The 25,608-nt window shown below is 45.5% G+C and overlaps 1 protein-coding gene across 1 annotated transcript in view; it reads left to right on the forward strand.

The window, feature by feature from the left end:
• The window catches only part of TNFRSF19 (TNF receptor superfamily member 19), a gene marked incomplete at its 3' end in the record, with an annotated part of 70,927 nt that overhangs the window by 26,075 nt on the left and 19,244 nt on the right, over positions 1–25,608 (forward strand). Inside the window, exon 4 of the mRNA XM_081214730.1 lies at positions 1,076–1,161. Within this exon, the coding sequence (XP_081070856.1) occupies positions 1,076–1,161 (86 nt within the window). The remainder of the gene's footprint in view (positions 1–1,075; positions 1,162–25,608) is intronic.

The following is a 25,608-nucleotide window of genomic DNA, read 5'->3' on the forward strand; positions in this document are numbered from 1 at the left end:
ACTCTTTACATCCAGCTTCACCCAGTTGATTATTTTTTGAAGATAAGTTTCAAAAAATTAAATTACTGGGTAGAATGTAAACTATTCTATTGAGTTCTGATGGCCTACAGCTAACTGTCCTCCTAAAGTGTCAATTTATATACCCACTGACAATAAACACAAGTGCCTATTTACCTAGACTCACGCCAACACCTTCCCAACTTTCTAAGTGAAAATGGTATATTTTCACTGCAATTTGCACTTACTTGTTAGTAATGAGGTTAACCATTTTACTGTTAATTTTTAAAATTTAATTGCATCATCTTTTTAGTTTTAATTGTGAAGTTTTAAAATTATGAAATGTTCTTCTTTTGGGAATTAGTGTTTTTTGCCTGTTTTTCAGTTGCCTTGTTCACTTTCACCATAATGATTTTTAAGTTTTATGTTATAGTCTTAAGTTATAGTCAATACCATGACTAGAACTATCTTCCAATTTTCTTTTGCCCACTATGTTGATGATACTTTGTTTTTGCTCTTCAGATGCCTCTAGTATTTGTGCGTCTGTGTGTGTGCACACGCGCACACGCGTGTGTGTTCAGAGCTGTTAATCTCTTCCTTTCTGGCTCCTGGGTTTCTTGTCATGCCTAGAAAGATGCCCCCTTTTATCACGATTGTATCAGTATCTGCCTGCATTTTTCCAATAGTTTTACGGTTTGCTTAGCATTTTTGGTCTCTGAATTTCAAAGGTTAAAAACTAGCACTTCACAAGGCATTTTGTCATTTAAATGACAGTAGAAATGTCCAGATTTCATACGCCCTCACGGGCACCCCACCTCAGTGTGTGAAAAGTGCGGCTGAGTAGAACCTGCAAAGTTACATTTAGTGAATTGTTATTTCCTAAGCGTTCACCGCGTGCTCAGAGACCTTTCTAAGGATGTGTCTGTCTGCTGTTATCGTTAAGCCTTTGATAACCTTTTTTTAAACGCTAGAACTGGTAATGGAGACTGCCAGTAATTTATCACATAAGTCTGTTTGCTGCAACTGTGAGCTTAGATGAAAATGCTAACAAGGATTATTATTTCCCTTTCTCTTCTAGATTTTACAGGAAGACCAAACTTGTTGGTTTTCAAGACATGGAGTGTGTGCCTTGCGGAGACCCCCCGCCCCACTACGAGCCACACTGTGAGTAACGCCATACAAAGAGCAGAGGGGCTCTGGGCCTTTTTAAAAACCTTTCTTCACTGGGCAAATGGAACAAAATCTCTCTCTACTGCGCGGCTGAGAGTGCGTGGCCTTTTATCAGGAGTCCAGCAGGACAGAAAGCCCTTCTGTTGTGTGTCTCAGTCAGCAAACTGCATCCATTGATTGGAATCTCGGGTGAAGCACAGAGGCATTGCTGCTGCCATGTTCCATTCAGACGCTTATCTTTTTTGTTTGTTTGTTTGTTTTGGGGGTTTTTTTGCGGTACACGGGCCTCTCACTGTTGTGGCCTCTCCCGTTGCGGAGCACAGGCTCCGGACGCACAGGCTCAGCGGCCATGGCTCACGGGCCCAGCCGCTCCACGGCATGTGGGATCCTCCCGGACCGGGGCACGAACCCGTGTCCCCTGCATCGGCAGGCGGACTCTCAACCACTGCGCCACCAGGGAAGCCCCAGACTCTTATCTTTCATTCTAGATCATAACTCAGGCAACTCCAGTTAACTAGGGGGTCCACATCCTACTGCGTCGTGTCTTTGTGCCGGGCTCTTCCTAGGCCCCACACGCTGTCATGGGGTGGCTCCCAGGCGTTTCTGGAGGCACCCCCCTCGGGGAATGGCAATCACCTGCCGAATGAGTGTGCATCCTAGTTCATTTCATTCCCTCCTTCACTTTTCTCATTTAACAAATAAGTAAAAAGAGAAAACCCATTACGTGTTGGTAAAGAGAAAATTGTGCCTTTTCTTCTTTGTATTAACATCAGTTGAACTTTTTGACCATATTTTTTCCTTAGATGAAAAAGGTGTTTGTTTCAGGTTATCAACCTCCATTGACTTTGAATAGGGAAGAGTGATTCCTCACTCTTCTTAATCCTAAATACAAGTCTGGCCAATGAAAACCCACCAGTGAGGGGCCAGGAGAGACGTCAGAGGGCGGGCGCCCCCCAACCCCGGCCTCCAGGTGTGCTCAGGGCAGGCTTGTCTCTGCTGAGCAGGGCCTTCCTGAGCTGTGGGAGCAGCGAGGTCCAGGAGGAAGGCTGGAGGAGGGCGCCATCCCTGCATGAGTTGCTCTTGACTTTCGGGGAACATGAGTAATACAGATGTTTATTTAGGGATTAGTTTAATATAATTTTCCATGCATGGGATCTGACCTCTTGCTTCTTTTTGTGACAGAAGACCCTTTTATCCATTGAAAGTCATTGGTCGCATTATTTGATAAGGTCACATGGTCGCATTATTTGATGAGGTCACATGGTCGCATTATTTGATGAGGTCACATGGTCGCATTATCTGATAAGGTCACAGGGTCGCATTATCTGATGAGGTCACAGGGTCGCATTATCTGATGAGGTCACAGGGTCGCATTATGTGATGAGGTCACATGGGCGCATTATGTGATGAGGTCACATGGGCGCATTATTTGATGAGGTCACATGGTCGCATTATTTGATGAGGTCACATGGGCGCATTATTTGATGAGGTCACATGGGCGCATTATTTGATGAGGTCACATGGGCGCATTATTTGATGAGGTCACATGGGCGCATTATGTGATGAGGTCACATGGGCGCATTATTTGATGAGGTCACATGGGCGCATTATGTGATGAGGTCACATGGGCGCATTATGTGATGAGGTCACATGGTCGCATTATTTGATGAGGTCACATGGGCGCATTATTTGATGAGGTCACATGGGCGCATTATGTGATGAGGTCACATGGGCGCATTATCTGATGAGGTCACATGGGCGCATTATTTGATGAGGTCACATTGGGCGCATTATCTGATGAGGTCACATGGGCGCATTATTTGATGAGGTCACATGGGCGCATTATCTGATGAGGTCACATGGTCGCATTATGTGATGAGGTCACATGGTCGCATTATGTGATGAGGTCACATGGGCGCATTATGTGATGAGGTCACATGGTCGCATTATCTGATGAGGTCACATGGGCGCATTATCTGATGAGGTCACATGGGCGCATTATCTGATGAGGTCACATGGGCGCATCATGTGATGAGGTCACATGGGTGCATTATGTGATGAGGTCACATGGGCGCATTATGTGATGAGGTCACATGGTCGCATTATGTGATGAGGTCACATGGGCGCATTATGTGATGAGGTCACATGGGCGCATTATGTGATGAGGTCACATGGGCGCATTATGTGATGAGGTCACATGGTCGCATTATGTGATGAGGTCACACGGTCGCATTATGTGATGAGGTCACATGGGCGCATTATGTGATGAGGTCACATGGTCGCATTATGTGATGAGGTCACACGGTCGCATTATGTGATGAGGTCACACGGTCGCATTATGTGATGAGGTCACATGGGCGCATTATGTGATGAGGTCACATGGGCGCATTATGTGATGAGGTCACATGGTCGCATTATGTGATGAGGTCACACGGTCGCATTATGTGATGAGGTCACATGGTCGCATTATGTGATGAGGTCACACGGTCGCATTATGTGATGAGGTCACATGGGCGCATTATGTGATGAGGTCACATGGTCGCATTATGTGATGAGGTCACACGGTCGCATTATGTGATGAGGTCACACGGTCGCATTATGTGATGAGGTCACATGGTCGCATTATGTGATGAGGTCACATGGTCGCATTATCTGATGAGGTCACATGGTCGCATTATCTGATGAGGTCACAGGGTCGCATTATCTGATGAGGTCACAGGGTCGCGTTATCTGATGAGGTCACATGGTCGCATTATCTGATGAGGTCACATGGGCGCATTATCTGATGAGGTCACTTTTGTTTCCAAGAACGTCATGGCATTTTGCAGTCCCTGCTGTCAGGTCCTTTACCAAAACGCACTACTTTCTACATTTGAAGTGATGGAAAGGCAAAGAACTTGACCCTTTCCAAGTTTTATAGAAACCTACCTTGACCCCCATCTTTATAATAGGTAAACGTTCGCCAAATAATTCATTGCAATTAACAGATGCCGTATTGAGTACCTGTTGTGTATTGGTCACAATTTGTTTTACTTAATTTTCTCAACGTCTCATCAGCAGCTCGCATTTGTCATTGAGGATGCTGGGTCCAGAGGGGTTAATAACGTTCCATTGTTGGCTGGTAATTGGCAGGGACACTATTCAATCCCAGGTCTAACTCCAAATACTGTGTTCTTGCCCCCCACGCCCTACGGTCTCGCTGGAAAAACCCAGCTGTCCGGTCTGTTCTCAGTTGGCTGGTGTAACCCACTCCATGTTAACGTTTTCCTGTATTATTTGCTTTGAGGTTCGTCATTTAACAAAAGCTCTAAAAATCTAACATAGGGGAGGTACTGAAAGAGTCTCTATTTGCTACCCAGCCCATAGAAGGACACGTCCCCTTGCCAGGTAAACTGTGGCAGCAACCGAGTCTTGCCAGTGGCTCAGCTCGGCCATCATTTCGTCCAGAAGGGCAAGATTATGCCTTTCATGCTAAACTACCATAAAAAGATTTAGGGAAGAAACCAGTATTGACCAGTTTAGAGTTCGAAAGTCCTAGAGGTTTTTTTTTTCCCTTTAATTTATTGAGTTTAAATTTAATGTAATCTAGTCGTAAGTCTGAGGCACTGGAATTTTTTGCCTTTGGGGATCTGGCTAAGCTTGGACATCATAAATTAGCCTTTAAATGTAGATTTCACATTTAACCTTTAATGTCTTGTAAAGCCGTACGTTATAATTTGAAAAGAAAATTGGCTAGTTTAATTTATGTGTATAGATATGTTTCTCCCTATATGAGACTTTTTAGAAAGCAAAGAAATATAAATTATTTTTCAGAGTCAGAAATGCAGTACACACAGCTAATAGCTTTTGGAATTATGAAACAACTGTCTGGTGGTCTTTAGTGAAACTTAATCCTTATCACTTGGAAGGAAAGCTTGCTGCCTTTGGCACAGTTCTTGGGAATAATTCCAGAACGCAGCTAATCTCTTCAAAAGAGATCTTGAGGTCTTTGGGGGACATTATGTAAGGCGCCTTATGTTTTCATTTCTTCTGCTTCGGGCTTTTGAACTCATCCACGAAAAACTGCTCCTTCAGTGATTTTCCCCAGAGGAGTTGCTGTGTTATTTAGACTCTAAGCTCGAAGGTGGTGGCACCTCTCAAGCTACCTGGAATGATGGGGCTTGTTTCAGTGATACACGTGGCAGTGGGAGGCCTGACTCCCCAGGCCCAGCGGCAGCCCTGGAGTCTGGGGGCTGTGGCCTTTGCAGCAGGACGCTCGCTGCAGCTACTTTTTCAGGCTCTGCTTCAGTCCCCCGTCCCCCCAATACTCTCAGCGGGCCGCTGGGGTGTGTACTTCCCTGGTCAGGCTCCTGAAGGAGAGAATCCGATGGGTGCAGGTAAACACCATCGTCCTGGGAGGTACAGCCTTTCCCACTTACCTGCTGAACAAATACTTGGGTCCCTGCTGGGAGCGTGCACACCATGGGACACAGAGACCCAGTCCTTCCCTTCACGGAGCTTAGGGTGCAGGCGGCTAGCTGTCGAGTCACTCAGGCGCTGCACACCTGGACGCACCTGGCGACCGATCAGTCCCGCCTGGGAGGATCTGCGGCTTTAAGAAAAAGTGATGGGTGATGACTCGGGAGCCGGAGGGGGGCTGCCCCGACTCTGACTTTCCAGCTGTGATCTAAGGATCGGCCAGGGGAGGATGAGCCCGAGAAGGAGGAAGCCGGGGCAGGGGCGGGGTGGGTCAGCCGAGGCGGGAAGTGCCCTTGGACTTGGCCCCGGAGGTCTTTGGCGGCCATTTTGGGGAGTGATGGAGACAGAAGCCAGATGACGGTGATGTAGGGGATGTGCAAGGAGAGGAGCGAGCCGACGGAAGACCACTCGGTCCAGAGCTCTGGCCGGAAGGGGATGCGCAGGAGGGCGCGGGCAGGCCAGGGGGTTTGTTTTGTGTTGTTTGCAGGCAGGAGACACATCTGCCTGTTTGCAGGTTGAGGGGAAGGTCCAGTGGAGAGAGGCTGACTGTTCTATATGAGAGAACAAAAGAGTGATGTCACGTGAGGTTTGTTGAAGGACCCAGAGAAGGTGGCGGCGAGGGCTCCGTGCTGTAACCTGGGCCGGGCGGGGGGCAGGCGGGCAGGAAGCCGGGCTCGTGCGTCCAGAGTCCGGCGCGGCGCTCTCGTTCTTGGCTGTGTGTGCGGCAGGCACGAGGTGCCCCTCTGCTGGGTGAGGCTGGACCGGCGCAAGTGGCTGAGGGTCTCATCCCAGAGAGTGGACGGGCTAGATTAGATTAAGCGGTGGGTTTCCCAGGAACACCGAGGCTCCGCTGGGGTTAGTGGTCGTGGTGAGGCCTTGTTTCCTCTGCTGTGATATTGTAGGGCTTCTGCTGCCACAAGACATACCGAAATCGTACCCCACATGCACAGCTTATAGCAAGCAACAAAGAAGTCCTTAAAGAGGATGACTGTCTGTGTTAATAACACCAGAATAATTTTAAATGACTGTAAATACTTTTTCTTTATATGATACCTGAAGCAAACCGAAGATTTGCTTCGCGAGATTACGAGAAAACTTAACAGAAAGCACAAGACTGAAGACTTCCCATATTTCCGTCAGCTCTCCAAAGGCCCACCCAGGCCCATCCTTGCCTTGGCTGGTGTAACTGTGGAGGGTGACTGAACTCCCCGGGGGCTGGGTTTCATGTCTGTAAAATGGGGTGCCCCCCCTCCCGGCTAAGGCTGATGTGAGTAGGAGATGGTCGGTATCTGTGATCCTCTGTGTGGTGTCCGGGCGGGCAGGAGCTCCAAGCTCTCAGCTCCTTCCTTGCCCCTTCTACCATGCAGTGCTTCCTGGGTGCCTAGGCCTCACCTCCTAGCATTTGGGAGAAATTGCTGTCTGGAGAAAGGGCCGCGGGCCTGCCCGGGGGTCTGGTGTTTAGCAGAGGCAGTGGTTCAAAGACCAGTAGTGAGTGTGGGAAGCCGCCGCACTCAACTGGACAGCGGGTAACAGGAGATGGAGGAGACGTTAGCCATCAGATAACAGATCTGTTCTCTGCAGCTTCGATTTGTGATCAAGAATGTCTCAATAGGCGTTTCTCTCCCTGTAGGGCATACCTGTATTCCTTGTAAACTGATTTCAAAAACTAGGAGGGACTTCCCTGGTGATCCAGTGGTAAAGAATCCGCCCTCCAATGCAGGGGACGCGGGTTCCATCCCTAGTCGGGGAACTAAGATCCCGCATGCCGCGGGGCAACTAAGTCCGTGCACCACAAAGTACAGAGCCCACGCAACACAACTAGAGAAGCCCGCGTGCTGCAACTAAGACTTGACGCAGCCAAAAGTAAAAATAAATAAATAAAATAAATATTAAAAAAAAAACTAGAAGGAAATTTCTATCCCCCCTGACTCTTTATATTGGCCCAGTCTTAAAGAGTCCTCGGAACCTTGGCGTCTATCAGCAGCAGAGTGTAGGACACAGCCTGGGACCATCAAGAAGTCTGGATTCACGTCCAGGCTCTGCCTGGACCGATGGCGTCACGTCGGGCAAGTCAGCTCACCACTTTGAACCTCCACTTACTCCTTGGAAAATGGGGCTAAGCATGCCATGTTGGCCGAGTTTAGATAGAACTGAATGGAATCGCATCCAGAAGTACACCAGCCTTCTTCCCAATGGTGCCTGCGGCCCCTCCCACCCCAGGTGTACCCTTTGTGGGGTACGGGGGCTGGGAACTGCCCCACTCGGGGAGGGTCTCAGATGCAGCTGGCTTTGATGTTGCCTTGCTGGTCCTCCCCCTGCACTGGGGGCTGAGCAATGAAGGTTACCTAGAAAGGGGCTGCGTTGGACTTTTGCGTTTGGTTACTCGGATGGCCAGAATATCAGGCTGAAGAGTCCCTACTCCGGCTGGCTGCTTTCCTCTCTGTCCCATTGCCCAAGGCCTCGTGCCCGCTGCCCAGCCAACATGAGCTTTAAGCTCTTCTCCCCGCAAAGTAATAATGGATGTGTGAACATCAGTTAGTCTGCCTGTAGCATTAATTTGTGAGGATGTCTGGTTGACATCGCTGTAGAAGCAGATAAATAAATGGCAACCTTTAGGTAGAAACCCCTGCTTCAGGCTTTGCCCCTCATCGTAGCTTCACCTCCTGATGAGGTGCAGCTGTTTAGAGCATTAGGAGAAATAGAGAAAAACACCAGGAAATTTTAGAACTGTGTCCTGCCACGGGCCTGATAAGAAATGCAGATTTGGTGTGATTTCTTTCAGGCGTGTTTACTTAATTTGGAACTGTAGTTGGAACAAATGGTTTTGAAAAAATTCAAAGCGGTTTTTATTTAAGGGTGTTTAACCTAGATGTTTGCTTTGTTCTTGGGGGCTTTGTAAAATGAGCCACGTGATTCCGAAGAGATAAGCGATCAGATAAGTCGCCCGGTGGGGGAGAAGGAAAGTCAGGAGCTGTGCTAACCTGCAACTATTTAGGAATTTACATGACTCAGTACTCTCAGAACACCCGCAGGTCTCTGCACCCGTAAGTAATATATTCCATTATGAAAGATTGATTGTTTTCCAAAGGAAACTCAAACTGTCGTCTAAATAACGAGTAAAACTAATTTCAAAGTAAACTTTTAAAAGAATTATTTGCTCATTAAAGATAGTTTTTAAAGTTTAATAGAAAAATAGAAGGGGAGAACATCATAAACAAAACATTTCCAGCATTAGCACATACAAAATACAGCCTTCTGGTGGTTTTCTTTTCAGTAATTTTTCTCTCTCTACTACTGATCTTTTTTTAAAATAGGTGTAATTATGCTGTACATACAATTTTGTATCCTTTTTCCACTTGAGATATATAATTTTCACGTACTATTCTAAACATTAATGATATTTTCGAGTGAGTATGGCGTGGGCTTTGGATTTCAGGGCTGTCTCTGCCACACGCATTGCTCTGTCCATGTTTGCGTGAGCCTTCCACAGGTGGGCAGGTAGATGGATGCCCACTGGTGTTTGTGTGTCCAAAGGCACTGATATTTTTCTCTCTTGATCTGCAATGCTAAATTGTTTTGAAGTAAGGGTGCCTGGTAAACACCTCTTTTAAAGAAAACCAATTTAAAAGGAAATAATGGGGAGTGTTCTGAAATCGATGCCAGTATGGGTTTTCCAGTTACTTGTGGTGAAATACAGGTGACCTCAGCTGCTACCTGTGTTCCAGCTGAACCCCTGAGGTTCAGGAGCCAGTTCCTGCCATCCTGCCAGCACCCAGGACTCTTCATACTGCCAGGGACTAAAACACTCACTGAATCTGATCAGAGTGAGTGACATAGAATGAGATGCAGAGAGATGCATATAATCCAAAAGATTTATAGCAAATCCATTTGCTTTGGAAACACCATGTGATGTTATTGCATCTGTGTGTGTTTTCTGATTCTGCAACAGCGAGTTCTTCTCCTGGGCTTGCTAATACTTAGTGGCCTGACTTCCTGGAGTCCTTCCTGGATCCTCTGCAGGACAGGCCCACAAAGCCACCCTGTGCTAATGAACGGTTCAGTTTACAGAGGATGCTCACGGAGTCTGTGGTCCTCAGGCCGTGACTCTTAAGTGTCGGGTGGGGGGGTCTGGTGCCCTGGGGGTGCTGGTGGAGCCCGGCTTCCAGACTGCTTCAGGACAGATGGGGGCTCTTGGACCTCCTAAATGGTGGAGAAGGGCAGCTTCTTCAAGATTTGGGTCTTTCCTGTTAAAACAGAACAGGGTGGGAAATAGGAGGACAGTGAGATCAAAGAAGACAGCCTGGGCTGCAGGGCAGCCTCCCCAGGCATCTGAAGCAGGTTCCCCGTGCTGGTCACTCTTTATTCTTTGGTTTAGGGAACCATTCTCCTCTCTTCCTTCCACTTTCCGTAGTTCTCTGCTTTTCCTCCCTTTCTTTTTCTCAGTATTATGTGATTCCCTTACTTTATTGACAAACCGTCTAAAACAGTGGTCACGGAAGGTTGCTTATGGGGGAACCAAACAGACAGAAATCCACCGGGGCTCCCTGCAGGGTCCCGGCACGAATGTCCTGCCTCGAGGATGCCTCGTGAACCCCCGTGGGGTCCACCTAGGCTTTACTGTGGATGATGCTCTGTCGGCCCAGCCAGCCCGGCGGAGGGCAGGAAGCGGGGGAGCAGCTGAGACAGACAGAGAGGTGGACGCAGGGAGAAGCGCAAAGGCAGCCTGTGCGTGCAGAGGGGGGATCCCGCAGGGCCCCACGGGGCAGCCGCAGAGCGCCAGGCACGCCGTGACTTCCTGCCATTTAGTGTAGAGCAGAGGGACCAAGTCCACCTCAACGACGGACCCCGCCTGGGCTTTTCTAATGTCACTCACGACAGGCACTGCCGTTTTCATTATTGCTCTGGACGCAGAAAGGGGAGGGGAGGGAGGCCCCATCACATTTGGTGAAATCTTCTCCAGAAAACAGAAAAACTGCTGTAATTTCTTTGAAATGATTTCCATTGCAAATGGTTAACCTGTTTTTTAAGCAGATTTGCTTCTGGAGCGAAACAACTGTTTTCTAAATATAGGTTGACAATTAGTTATAGCAAACGCCTCGTTTTCCAAGGATATTGAAAAAGTAGCAGGACAGTTTTAACATCTTGGCCTCTTTAGAGAGAAAAAAGGGCGCGGTAAATACATCTGCTTTGAACAATTATTTAGCTGTTTCGGGTATTTATCTTTCCTTAGCCCTAGCTTCATTAAAGTTATAAAAATCAAAAAATTTGAAGAGCAAATTGTTTCTTACACTCGTGCGCTCTATGTGCAGTCTTTTCTCCCGATATAAAATTGCCAAATATTTGTAAGCCATTCACTTGGTCCCGCATAAGAAGAAGAACAGGAAAGGGCAGTTTAGCTGCCTTCACTGGGTCTGTGGACCGTGTCCCTTGAGTCTGGAGATGCTTTGAGAGCTCTGGTCAGCTGGCTGCCTTCTGGGAGGTGGGAGAGTCCTGGTCTGGAGACGCTGAAGGCTTTGATCCCGCCCTTCGAGCAGGCAGTTGATTATTACCCAGTCGTCTATAAATCTAGCTTCTCGGCCTTTATCTTCAGTCTCTTTCAGACATTTAAAGTCAATGAACTCGTTTAAATATTTGCTCACGAAGAAACAGGTTGTGGTCTGTTAAAGGCCATCCCTAAATTAAATGAATGTTAGATTAAGGGCAGTTTATTTAAAAAATATAAAATCCAGCAGGCCTGTTTCATTAAGTTGTGGACTTTTGCAAAGGGTACAGTGATTTGTGTGTGTACCCGTTAAACACTTGAAATAAATAGGTGTGGAGAAAAGCCGTCTCACAGTTTATGCCGGACCCGTAGTGGAAACGCTCAAAGTTGCAGCTTAGCGGTGACTCCCTCTCTCGGAGCAGAGTATTTATTCCCAGGAGGTGGTGTGCCTGGGCTCCTGCTGCCTGGAAACCAGCGCTTGGTCCTTTGGGGGCCACATTCCAAGGGCGCCTGGAATATGTAGCTGCCCCCGTGGAGGGGGGTGTTTTTGCCTTTAAACGTGGGTGAGCGCCTGGCTGCTTCCCACGCCAACTGCGTGACGAGGGATGTCATTGGAGGAACATTGCTTTGAGGAGGGAAAAGAGAAGCATCAGGAGAGTTTAAAATAGCAAGCAGGGGGGCTTCCCTGGTGGCGCAGTGGTTAAGAATCCGCCTGCCACTGCAGGAGACACGGGTTCGAGCCCCGGTCCAGGAAGATCCCACATGCAGCAGAGCAACTAAGCCCGTGCGCCACAACTACTGAGCCCATGTGCCACAACCACTGAAGCCCGCGTGCCTAGAGCCCGTGCTCCACAATGAGAAGCCACTGCAGTGAGAAGCCCGCGCACCACAACAAAGAGTAACCCCCGCTTGCCACAACTAGAGAAAGCCCGCGTGTAGCAACGAAGACCCAACACAGCCAAACATAAATAAATAAATTAATTAAAATCAATAAATAAAATAGCAAGCAGGGCTTGAGTTCCAGAGGGTACGACACTCATCCGTGTCCCACAGCCTGCGCTGCCCTCACACAGCCAGGAGGTGGTCACAGGGAGGAGAGGCAGGAGGCGCCCAGGCCGGGCCTGCCTCTCCAGGCCAGCGCAGAAGGACCAGGAGTAAGAGTTTAATTTCAAACTTAAGGAAAAAACATTGAAACTATACTTGAAATGTAGTTGAGTCATCCTACTTGAAAAAGTAATGTAAAATAAGTCAAAGGGAAAATAAAAAGGTTAAAAAACATTTTTTTTAATGACTCAAAGGGTGGAAAAGGTAGTAGACAGTAAAACTTGGAAGCTTAAACTCAAATATCAAATAGGAATTTAAAAAACATATATCCCATTTCAGGCGTTTAAACAAGTACTTTAACTGCTTCATTTATTATTTTGACCGTATCAGAGAAATTAAGTGTTTGTGAGGGTTTTGTCTGTATATTAATCATGTATCCATTTTCTTAGATATTCAGGACGCTTCTTAATACTGTGCAGTTATAAGGAAAGGGAAGAAGTGTTTCTTTTGTCTTTAACTGTTCCAAAGTAATTTTTTAACTTTATTGAAATGTACTTGACATGCAAGAAGAGGCATCCATGTTACGTGCACAGTTCAGTGGGTTCTGACAGATGTGCACAGCTGTGTCATCATCTGCCCCAGGGGAGATGTGGAAGTCTCCCCAAAGGGGAGCATCTCAAGCAGAGCCTGGAGTCACCTCAGAGGGGTTCTCTTTATCATACGTACCACTGTCTTGGAGACAGCGTGTAGACACCTTTTTGTTCCCTTGCATTTGAAAAAAATGTATGTGTGCATATATTACTGTTTTCTGTCCACGTTTCCTTTCCTATGTGGAGACCAAAGGGTTCTGGTGTGAAATGTCGAATTTTGTGTTTAAATGATTTTCTGCAAAATCTTCAGTATCAAACTGAAAAAGTGCACTGAAAATCAATCATCCCTGGAAAGCTTTCCAGTGGTCATAAGAGGCCTGCTTTTCTTTAAAATGAGGAAAATTACTTTTTCAAATTTTTGGTGTTAGCCTGGCTGCTTAGCTCAGGAAGTCTCCCAGGGAGTCCTTTTTGGGGGCCTCATGCTAGTCTGGAAAGCAGAGGGCATAAAGACAGCTCTCTGAGGTGATAACTGTCGACCAGTCTGACCTCTTGTTCATGGACAGATGTACTGGATCCTACTCTGGGCACTGACGGGGCACCAGGGACCCTGCAGTGAAAAACACAGACTAAATTCCCAGTGCTCAAGGAGTCGACGCCCTAATACTCCGGGGGAGAGGGGTATTATGTAAGATAAGGTGGCCAGAAGAAGGCCTGTCCCAGGGTCCCTGATGCAGGGAGGAGGGCAGAGCATGAGCAGAGGCGGGAGCCCAGCCAGTGGGTGCAGGGCCTTGGGAAACCGTGCAGACCAAGGAGGACCCTGTCCTCTGAGGGAGAATGGTAACTGCAGGAGTGACAGGATCTGACGTCACATTTCACAGAGATCCTTCTGTGCTGCTGAGGATGGACTTCAGGAGAGCAAGGGAAGAAGCAGGGGACCAGTTCAATGCAACGGTTTTAGCTGATTCGATAAAAGGATGCACTTAGAAGAACGGGCTTTCCACCCGTTTCTCAAGAGTTAATTTTTTTGGGGGCTGCATATATTAATAACGTAATAATATTTGTTATATTTTACCTGCTCTGTGATGTCAAAGAAAATTACAGAAGAATAGCGTTCAGTTGATTTTTTTCTAAACTTGGGCAAAACACAAATTTTGAAGAGGTGAACTTACGATTTTATATCACGTCGTAAGATTTTACTGCATGGTAAATGTTTTCTATTATTTTAGGCCCTGGGGACACAAGAAGGATCTAAAAAATAAGATCCTGGAAGTTTCTCTCTTACTTCTAACGCTTATTAGCACTGAAAGGACACTCACATAACTACCTCATTTGATCATCCCAAGACTATTGCCAACCAGTATCTACTTGATGTTTTTGTGGATTAGCTCATTTAATCTTCATTATGAAGAGGCTTGCTTTTGAGTCCTGGTCCTAACAGCTGACTTTCAGATGAATTATTTAACTTGTCTGTGTCCCAGTTTTTTCACCTACCGAAGGAAGATTCTTATAGGTTTAAAAGAGGAAATAAAGCCCCCTCAATTGAAGTCCTGAATCTGCTTCACATTCCAAACCTCAAGACATATGTGCTCTTTCCAACCTAACCCAGACTTGGGTTCTTTACCATAAGGTCTGTCAACTGTCAGGTTATAAATAAATTAAGAGCAGGGTCAATTCTGCTGTAACAGAGACAGCAAGAAACACAGTCCAAATCCAGATTTTCTCTTCAGTCTAGACCCAGCCACGTGAAACTGGGCAGAGACATACACACATTTTTTTTTTCTTAGTTGGAAGTTAAAAATGGGTGGAAATAATTTGAGTTTCATCATTTTAGAATAATTTCACAGAAGATTACTTCTTTCAGGGACTTCCCTGTTGGCGCAGTGGTTGAGAATCCGCCTGCCAATGCAGGGGACACGGGTTCGAGCCCTGGTCCAGGAAGATCCCACATGCCATGGAGCAACTAAGCCTGTGAGCCACAGTTACTGAGCCTGCGAGCCATAACTACTGAGCCCGCATGCCACAGCTACTGAAGCCCGCGCACCTAGAGCCCGTGCTCCGCAACAAGAGAAGCCACTACAATGAGAAGGCCGCGCACCGTAAGGAAGAGCAGCCCCCGTTCGCCGCAACTAGAGAAACCCTGCATGCAGCAACGAAGACCCAATGCAGCCAAAAACAAAAAATTACTTCTTTCAATACTGCAGGGAGGTAAATAAGAATTATCCCCTTTACTAATAACAGGAAAGCTGAGAAGTTCAGGAGGCAGAGTCCTTAGGTGAAAGCATGCTGAGCTGGACACTGCCTTCCCCGAGGGTGAGGTCAAACGAACAAGGTCGTGCTTTCACGGGAACACGGAGTCCAGGGCCCCCAGTGCAGCCTGGCACTCAAGGGGTTAAGCAGAGTCCTGCGCAGGAACCAGGAGGGCAGGGGCCCAAGTTTCATGTCTTTGTTCCAATTCCCAGATGGCAACCCGGTCTGTTAGTCGCAGTTGAAGCAAAACTATTTTTGAGTCTGTGTATCCTACAGCACAGATGGTTGAGGCCATAATAATGTGTTTCTTTTATGGTGTCTTTTCTGTTTCTCGGTGTAGAAGTTTAAAAGCTTCATTGTTTCATCAGTCAAATAAACACAGCAAGACCTTATGGGACTGTGGGATAATAAAAGGAAGAAAAACATCCTTGAAAGCAGGAAAAACATCTTTTTCCTTATTCTGTGTACAGAGGAATGCTATAGACAATCTGCGGCCATTGTGTGGCTTATAATTTTTTTCAGTGTTAAAGATGGTATTTATCATAATTACAGTACCAAACAGTTATAATCCACCCAGTGCCAGAGACAAGTCTAAAGTACCGAGCTCTCCCTGGGCATCACAGACTTTCTCCGAACAGCACCGGGCGGTGGAAGTCGCTGGTCGATCGTGCGGTTGAAGTGCGGGTAGTGGTGGCCTGGGGTTCACATCCCAGTCTCACCAGCCACTCTGCTGTGAGAGTTGCCTTGTCTGTCCTTCCCTTCTTTTCCCCACAAAGATATGCATGATAATATGTGGCACAGCTCTGGTGGGGGACAGGTCTCTAAGCCAAGTGATCTGGAAGCAAGATTAAGAAGAACAGAAACCAGGGGACTCCCCCGGTGGTCCAGTGGTTAAGAATCCTCCTGCCAGTGCAGGGGACGCAGGTTCCATCCCTGGTCCAGGAAGATCCCACATGCTGCGGAGCAACTAAGCCCGGGCGCCACAACTAGAGAGAAACCCACGAACCACAATGAAGAGCCCTCGTGCTGCAACTAAGACCCAACACAGCCATAAATAAATAGATAGATAGATAGGTAAGCTGCTTGTTTCAGCTTCAAAAAAAAAAAAAGAGCAGAAACCAAGTTCAGTTAAATAATTGACCAAGACCAAGTCTCAGCTACTGGGACCTTCAGCCTCGTGGCAACAGGTCCCTAGCCAGGATTTTCCCCGTCTCGGGGATGCTTCTGTGTGTTGGGTTGGACTTCAGGATCCCCTTTGACCGCCAGCCTTTCAGGTCACTCCCCACCCCCCAGGCCTCCGGGGTTGTCTTTCTACCTTTTGGGAGCCTGAACCCCTCATCCTAACCCCACCCCAGCACCTCGCTTAACACCCTCCTGACCCCTTTGCCTGTCCGACATCTTACCACACTTGTTCCAGGCCTATCACTGGGCTGCTGAGTGCCCTTGAATCCTGTTTTCCTCTGGTTTTTTTGTTGCATTTCTGATGGCACTTCCAAGGACACACACACCTTGAGGAGTAGAAAACTGTTTATCTTGTCCATCTATAATTTCCTTTTGTCCTGCTGAGAAGAAATACAGCTGTTCACTTCAATGCCTTACTTTTTTTTTTTAATTTATTTGTTTTATTTATTTATTTCTGGCTGCACTGGATCTTCGTTGCAGTGCGTGGGCTTCTCATTGCGGTGGCTTCTCTTGTTGCAGAGCACGGGCTGTAGGCACGCGGGCTTCAGTAGTTGTGGCTCACGGGCTCTAGAGCGCAGGCTCAGTAGTTGTGGCTCACGGGCTCTAGAGCACAGGGCTCAGTAGTTGTGGCACATGGGCTTAGTTGCTCCACAGCATGTGGGATCTTCCCGGACCACGGCTCGAACCCGTGTCCCCTGCATTGGCAGGCGGATTCTTAACCACTGCACCACCAGGGCAGTCCTCAATGCCTTATGAATGTAGTTAATTTTCATTTTCTGGATAGAAACATTGACCTTTGGTACTAATAAATACGATCCAAAGCTAAATTTAAAGAAATGAAAAAAGGAAACCTTTACCACTCCGTGTGGTAACAGTCGATCAGCAGTGACTAGTCAGCTTCAGGGACCAGAGCCCTTGGGGAACAACAGGCCTGGTGAGGACGAGGCTCACTTCCCAGCTGCTTCTCACCCCTCCCGCCAGGACCACGCCGGGGCTCAGTGCATCCGCCCCTGGGTGGGTTGTCCTCCCCTGGCCCCTCGGGGCTCCCAGCCAGTGTTGGTGAAAGCTGGTGGCTCCGAGTCCAGAGCAGCCACTGCTGGCAGATTCGGGCAGCAGGGCAGGGTCTGCAGGGTGCAGAGGAGATGGTGGGTGAGAACCAAGTGGAGGCTGGTGGGAGGGAGAAGGGGACAGAGATCCACGTATTTGGAAAGACAGTTTTCAAAGCAATACATAACCCTGCTGGATGAGAAAGGACATCCTTAAATCGTTATTCTTCTGGCCATTGAAAGACAAAGTACTCATTATTGTAGTCAGAGTGAGTGATGATACTGTGGCTTTTCAGCTTGGAACACAGCAGAGCCCTGCTGGCAGAGTAGCTGCTTGTCCTTCAGGGGTTAAGGGTAGTCAGCTCACTCGGTGCCTCAGAGGGGGCATTGGCACCGGTGAGCACGCGGCTGGTGACGGATGGAGCGACGGAGACGCCCTGGGTGGTGCCCGGCTCCCCAAGACTCCGTTGAGACAGGCTGTGGGGGCTCGTTTACTTAGTCGGATGAGGTTCGCAGTGGAAAATACGGCCTCAGTTGGACAGGGAACCAAGCCCGTCTCTACACACACCAAGCAGAGACGTGGTGACTTCCGCCGGTTTTTAAAAATCATTTTTTGTAACCACGCAGGTTAGTAATTGAAGTCAGAAGATGCAGTTGGGTAGCTGTGCTGGTGAGAATCTGAACCCGCCACACTCCTCCTTCAGTTCACACCATCAGCTTTTTGCAAATACATGCATCACTGACTTCCTGACCCTAAGGTGTCCCCAGGTGGGAGCAAGAGTGACTCTCAGGTAAAAGGTCACAGGTAAAGTCCAGGAGAGACAAGAGGGTGAAACATCCCCGACGTTGGGTAGAATTTCCCGTCGGTCAGCATATCTTTTTGGTCGTGAGCGCTGTGCTGGCCAGGTGGTGGTCCAGCCTCCTTCCTCTTCACTGTCTCCCCTTTACCCCTCTTCCTCTCAAATAAGAGGGTCTCTCTTCCCACATTGGCTATCCACCACGTTGCAGATGCTCACCGAGCATCACCATCCACCCTCAGAAAAGAATAAGTCAAATTCCTTTGTCCACAAAGACAGTTATCACACATCCATGGAACTGGCCTTTTTTTCTGCTGTAATTTCACAGTGAGGCCAGACCATCTAAATATTGGCAATAGAACCAGGCAAATACATACATGACAAAATACAGATTTCAGAGAGTCATTTGTATTAATCCCTCTTCCCTCAGTGCCCCCTTTTTTTGCATTGAATTTAAATATGTATCATTGTTTATGCTTAAAGTCTGTTTCTGTTTATCTGTCAGTATGTCGGTAATAAGTCCAAACTGTGGTCTTAGTGCTCAAGGAGCTAGAATAGAAAGAAGCATATTGTTTTAGTTTATTCTCTCCAAATCCTGTACCAACAGTGCTTAATACAAGGCTTTGAGAGAGGCTTGGAGATCTTGGACAAACGTTATCCTCAGTTGGGGCTCTCACCTTGTGTCTCATCCACACGGAATGCTCCACCAGTGTATTGAAGAAGCAGTGAGGACAGGTCCTATAGCTTGTGTGCCACATCCCTCTAGAGAGGGACCGGAGGGTTGCTTCAGAGTCTTGGCAGGTGTACCCCTGCTCTGTATTCTCTGAGCTCTCTCTGTGCCTGACCATTAATACTTTTCTGATTTGCCTAAAGTTTTTTTTCCTAAAGGCTTTTCTTAGTAGTAGCTTTACCATTTCATTCACAGTATTCCATGAGGTTGAGTTATTTTGCTCATGGTCGCTGATTCTTATATAACATTGCTTCTCTTACCATTGGGAGATCACATGGTGAGACCCTTTGAGGTACTTAGATAAAAGTAGTGAGAGCTGTGTCTTTCGTAAGAAACGCGTCTAAACTTCTGGGGAGTCATGTTGGTTTGTCTTCATTGTGAATTTTCCGTCTGAATTTTCCTGCCCTCTAGGGCCATGTAACAAGGACCCAGGCTGTCCCATCAGTGTATTCAGCAGCCTGTCCACTACGCAGGTGGTTCAGTTGGTTTAAAGAACACTCCAGATTCTGACATAATAACAGTTAGAATATAATGTCTGGTTCCAAGTAATAACAGGAGGAAGCATGGCTAACACAGAAGGTTCTCTGTGGGAGGCACCATGCTAACCCTCCATGTGCACCACATCGTTCAGGTCTCACAAAAATCCTACGAGGTAGATACTGTTATTTCCTGATTTTACTGATAAGGAAACTGGGGTTGTCATTTGCTGGTGGTAATACAGCTAGTAAATGGCAGAGCCAGCTCTTAACCAAGAGTATGTGCAGCCATATATACAATGGTGTATTTCTAAGCCATAAAAAGAAAACCAAATTGAGTTATTTGCAGTGAGGTGGATGGACCTAGAGACTGTCATACAGAGTGAAGTAAGCCAGAAAGAGAAAAATAAATACTGTATGCTAACACATATATGTGGACTCTAAAAAACAAAACATGGCTCTGAAGAACCTAGGGGCAGGACATGAATAAAGACACAGACATAGAGAATGGACTTGAGGATACAGGGAGGGGGAAGGGTAAGCTGGGTCGAACTGAGAGCGTGGCATGGACATATATACACTACCAAACGTAAAACACATAGCTAGTGGGAAGCAGCCACATAGCAAAGGGAGATCAGCTCGGTGCTTTGTGACCACCTAGAGGGGTGATAGGGAGGGTGGGAGGGAGGCTCAAGAGGGAGGAGATACGGAGATGTATGTATACGTATAGCTGATTCACTTTGTTATACGGCGGAAGCTAACACACATTGTTAAGCAATTATACTCCAATAAAGATGTTAAAAAAAAAAAGAGTATGTGCAGCATTTTACAGTACATATTAAAGCCAGGAAAAGAGAGAAGGAAGAAAGGATAAAGGCCTGCAGACGTCCACGTACCACACTTGGACCAGTGGAGGGAGGCTTCTGTCCAATCCTTTTTGAAAGTTGAGCTCTGGACCTTCAGCAGCAAAGTGAATTCATCAACCAGCAGTGCTTCCAGTTCGAGCAGCATCCACCTACACGGCAGCTCTGGGGGAAAGAGCTGTGTGTTTGCTATTTTAATTCTCACTCAGTAGAATCAGGTTCATGTGAACACAACTTGCATGAGCTCCACTTATATGAGCTGATGTCCACTAGAATCTGCTAGTTGTTTGTTATTATGTGTATTAACTTATCTGGATGGTCACTGCTACTATTTTCTGCTTCGACATCAGTAGGTGTAATTACATGCAATTGCTCTACGTAATCAAAATCCTGATACTGCCTTCTTATCTTTAACCCTTTGATTGGTAATAGTGTTCCGTCGGTTCCAAACTATTAACAATCAGTTATCTCATTTCTCCACTGGCTTTAGTTAAGGTTTTCTACAAGGGACGACTGTATAGCATAGGGAACTTCCCCAATATCTGTGATAACCTATATGAGAAAATAATCTAAACGAGAATGAATACACGTGTATGTACAACTGAATCACGTTGCTGTATACCTGAAACTAACACCACGTTGTAAATCAACAATGCTCCATTAAAATGAAAATATTTTAAAAAGTAAGAACAACAACAAAAAAGAGGATTTTCTAGGAGCAGAGATAAAGTTGCAGATAAGAACTGATAGGCCTGTTATTTAAAGAAGTTTCTTTAAATAACACACCTCTTCTTTTAATCACACGCCTCTTCTAGGGTAAGAAATTCAGAAAAATGTTTTGATGAAAGCTTTCCAGAATGCAAAACGGAGCTTTGATTCATATCACTAGTGTTTTCATTGCAAGATTTGGACTTTCCTTCTTTAATTCAAAAGATAATAATGGAATAATCGGAACCATTTTGGAATATTGACTATAATCATATCTTTTTAAATGTCTTGTAATAGAGAGTAATGTTTATTAATAATCTAAAGGAAAGACTCTGTATATAAAGATGAGAATAGACATAAATGCGAAGGACACTTCTAAATGCTTTAAATTTAAGAATGCATAGAATTATATCCACCACCCTCCCCCTCCCTCCAGTTTCCAGAAGGACACTTCACATTTTCTTCATAGTTTCCTCCCAACAAACATGGTAACAAGCTGAGAATAGCAATAAAGCAGCCATGGGCAGGCAGCCCAGAGGGAAACAGAAATTGATCAAGGCAGAATGGCAGATGGAGAGGGGGCTCAGAGGTCCTCTGTGGGGGTCTCAGAAACCTGAGAGCCGCCCACAATCAGGGCGCCCAACCGTGCCATCACAGGGTACCCTGGGTTTCTTTGGTTCTGTAGCCTTTCAGCTTTTACATGTCACTTTATTTATCCTCAGTGGTTAGCCCAACTTGGCCAAGTGGGAAATAAAGATACAAGAGTTTACTTCTCAGAGGTGGGTTCTGCTTATGATAAAACCATATTTGTGACTCATCTGTATTAGTATTAGAAGAAAGCAAGCTTGAGGCCCCCTTGGGGTTCTGCCTTGATTCACTTGCATTTAAATCATGAAAGGACTCGTAATTAGGGCAGTGCCTGCAAGGGAACTTAAAAGAAGGAAAGGAGCTCAGGAGTTCTGTATTTATAAACAAATGTTAAAACATTGCTCAACAAAGGAAGAATGCTTGCCTAGCTGCACTGTTTTTGATGTGCTCTTAGTTCAAAAAGGAAAATCAATAAAAACAGTTTAGGGCACTAACTTGGGAACTCAGCACTCAGAGCATGTTTGAAAACTGGTGTGACACGATGAACTTTTGGTTTCACTTGCACACAACTGACTGCCCCAAATACAGATGTTAGAAGATGGTCTGGCCAATGTTTACTTGGCTCAGATTCTGGTAAACAGAAATGTCAAGTTCGATGATTTGGGTGAAGCTTCAAAAGTAAGGTCAGAATGATTCCTTTTAAAAAAAAGATGCAAATCGTAGTATCATCCTTCTATCATTCCTTTGAAAATGATACTTTCTTAATGTAAATAATCTTCCTTAATGAGTAATGAAATCTTGCTTGAGCTGTGATTACTATTTGTTATAAACTCCCACTGAGCTTCGCTCCTCTTATTTTACTTTGTGATATCGTATTTTGAAATCACATTTTAGTTTCATTTTAATTCAGAGATTCATTCAACAATAAATTTGTAGACAGCTGCAATGGGCAAGGTCAGTAATTTTTTTAAAATATGGTAGTTCTATTTGTAATTTTTTAGGCACCTCCATTTTATTGTTTTCCATAGTGGCTGCACCAATTTACATTCCCACAAACAGTGCAGGAGGGTCCCCTTTTCTCTACATGCTCACTAACACTTGTTATTCCTTGTCTTTTTGATGATAGCCATTCTGACAGGTGGGAAGTGATATCTCACTGTGGTTTTGGTTTGCATTTCCCCGATGATTAGTGATGTTGAGCATTTCATGTGTCTGTTGGCCATCTGTTGTCTTCCTTGGAAAAATGCCTGTTCAGGTCCTCTGCCCATTTTTTAATCAGGTTGTTTGGGTTTTTTTTGATATTCAGTTGTATGAGTCCTTTGTATATGTTGGATATTAACCCCTTATCAGTCATATCATTTGCAAATATCTTCTCCCATTCAGTAGGGTTTTTTGTTTGTTTGTTTCGTTGATGGTTTCCTTTGATGTGCAAAAGCTTTTTAGTTTGATTAGGTTCCAATTGTTTCATTTTGCTTTTGTTTCCCTTGTCAGAGGAGACAGATCTCAGAAACTATTGCTAAGACCAGTGTCAAAGAGAGTACTGCTTGTATTTTCTTCCAGGAGTTTTATGGTCTTTTCATTTGGGTCTTTAATCCATTTTGAGTTTATTTTTGTATACAGTGTGAGAAAATGTTCTAATTTCATTCTTTTGCATATGGTTTTCCAAGCACCACTTATTGGAGGGACTGTCTTTCTCCACTGTATATTCTTGCCTCCTTTGTTGTAGATTAATTGACCATAGGTGCATGGGGTTATTTCTGGGCTGTGCTGTTCCACTGATCCATGTACCTGTTTTGTGCCAATACCATACTGTTTTGATGACTGTAGCTTTTGTACTATAGTCTGGAGTCAGGGGGCGAAAAATCACACATCTGTTTTAACTTTCCTCCGGAATTGTTGAAATTTGCTTTCTGTAACCAATCCCCCAAATAAATCCTGATGTTGCTTAGTTATTTAAGAATTGGAAGAATTCATCCCATTAACCTTTGTTTACCACTACTTTCTTGAAATGAATTCTTTTTCAGGCTTCTTTTCTTCTTATCTCAGAGGCTAGCTCCTCCTCTTCTATCAGATTTCCTAATTTCACAGTGTACCTGAGTTCTGTCCTAGGTCCTCTTCTTTATTTACACTACGCATGTAGGTGATTTTACAGTCCTCTGGCTTTGGACATTATCTATACACTCAAGAGTTTCAAATCTGTGTCTCCAGTTACAGTCTCTTTTATGCTTTGTTGGGATATCCAGCTGCCAACTCAGCAGCTCCGGGTAGACAGGTAACAGGTATCTGAAACTTCACATTTCTAAAATAGAGTTCCCTTCCTTCCCGACCCCCACCAAATGCAGTGTCCTTCAAGCTTCTGCCATCCCGATTAGTAAATAGCACCATAGTTCTGGGTTCACTCCAAAACCTCATGTCATTGTTGGTTCCATCTTTCCTTGCACATGACTCACAACTAGTACATCCAGTTGCTCTTACAACAAATATTTCTCAAACGTAACCATTTGGCAACATCTCCATGGTTACAGTCTTAACCCAAGCCATCATCATCATCTAGACCACTGTACTCCCCCTCACCTGTTGTCCTTCTCTCTTTACCTCAGCATCCAGTAGGTGGTTATCTTTCTAAAGTGTGAGAGCATGTCACCCTCCACATTTAAAACCCTCCAATCCCTTCCCATTATCATTATTTTTTTTATTATGCTATGCTTTGGTATTTAAGGAACCAAATACCAAATCCAGGGTCATGAAGATTTTACCCTATGTTTTATTCTAAGAATTTTATAGCTTTAGTTCCTAAACTTAGATCTTTGATCCATTTTTTGAGTTAATTTTTTTAATATGGTATGAGATAGTATCCAACTTCATTCTTTTGCACATGGACATCCAGTTTTCCCAGCACCATTTGTCGAAGAGCATGGTCTTGGCACCCTTGTTAAAAATCAGTTGACCTTACATGTGTGAGTTAGAGTTAGGGTTAGGTCAGTGCAACCTCTTTGGAATCAGTTTACTCAAATGAATCTAGTGCTCTTGTGGACCAGGAATAGGTGAGAAGTATATGAGCAAAATTTACTCATTATGCTTGTATTTGGGGTAGATTCCAAACCATCGTTGCCCTGGCACATAAATCATCAAATGTCAAATCCAAAGCCTCAGAGGAAAGAGTTCAGTCCCCAAGAGAGCAGTGAGAGCTTGACAGTGTAAAACTTTGTCCAGAGTGTATCAGCATTAAATTAGCACTGCTGAAACAGTACCTTGAAGATTTGCAGTTCCTTCCAATGTGCATATAAGTAGAATCCTGGAAGCTTTTTATATGACTTGTCTTATGGCCTTACAGATTTAATGAACCAAATGAAAACTGAATCTCTGTTCCACATCCCATCCTTTATCTCTAGGTAAGACAGAATCTATTCTTATTTCAAAGTAGAGTTTTAAGTGTCCATATTTCTTAAGCCACATTTAAAGGAATCATATCTTAAGTAATTTTAAATGTTGTCTGTCTTCATCTTGTACATAAAACTCCAGCAAATTTAGTATTGGCATTCATCATGCTCTTCAAAGCAATCTAATGTGGGATCCTCAACATTTCTGTGTCAATAAAATAAGGTGTGGAACTAGCAGATTCGATGAAGACCTGCTTCATCCTTGCCATACTGGATGTCTGGATGCCATTTGGGTTGGGTTTAGAAGATGGGGGAGTGGAGATGTTTCCAGGCCTGAGTCTCTTAATAGCAGAGATATGGAAGGGAGGAGGAGATCCCCAAGAGACCAGCTGTTGACTACAGAGCACTGCCACGTGCCTCGTGGTGGCACTCGCTGGATTTGGGACAGTTGTGGTGTTCTGAGAGGAGGACCGGAAAGTGTTACAAGAGTTGTTGGATTTGAACAAATCTGCTTGGATCGGAGCAGCCCAGTCTGAGCCTGGCCACCACCGCTTTGCCCACGTCTGCTCTGTGGGCACAGGGCATGTCTCTGTGGGTGCTGGGTGCTGGGTGTACGGAGAACCGCCGGCTCGGGGCAGGCGCAGGCAAGGACTCTTGCTGATATATTGAGTGTTTTTATCGTGAAAGGGTTAGGGTTTTGTCAAGTACTTTTTTAGCATAAATAAGATGATCATGTGTTTTTTTTCCCTTTCATTTTTTTATTGTGTATTACATTGATTGATTTTTTTTATGATTAATCATCATTGCCTTCATGGGATAGATCCCACTTGGTCATGGTGTATAATCCTTT

The sequence above is a fragment of the Mesoplodon bidens genome (assembly GCF_964165515.1).
Source record: "Mesoplodon bidens genome assembly, chromosome: 17".
In the NCBI taxonomy this organism is placed as follows: domain Eukaryota; kingdom Metazoa; phylum Chordata; class Mammalia; order Artiodactyla; family Ziphiidae; genus Mesoplodon; species Mesoplodon bidens.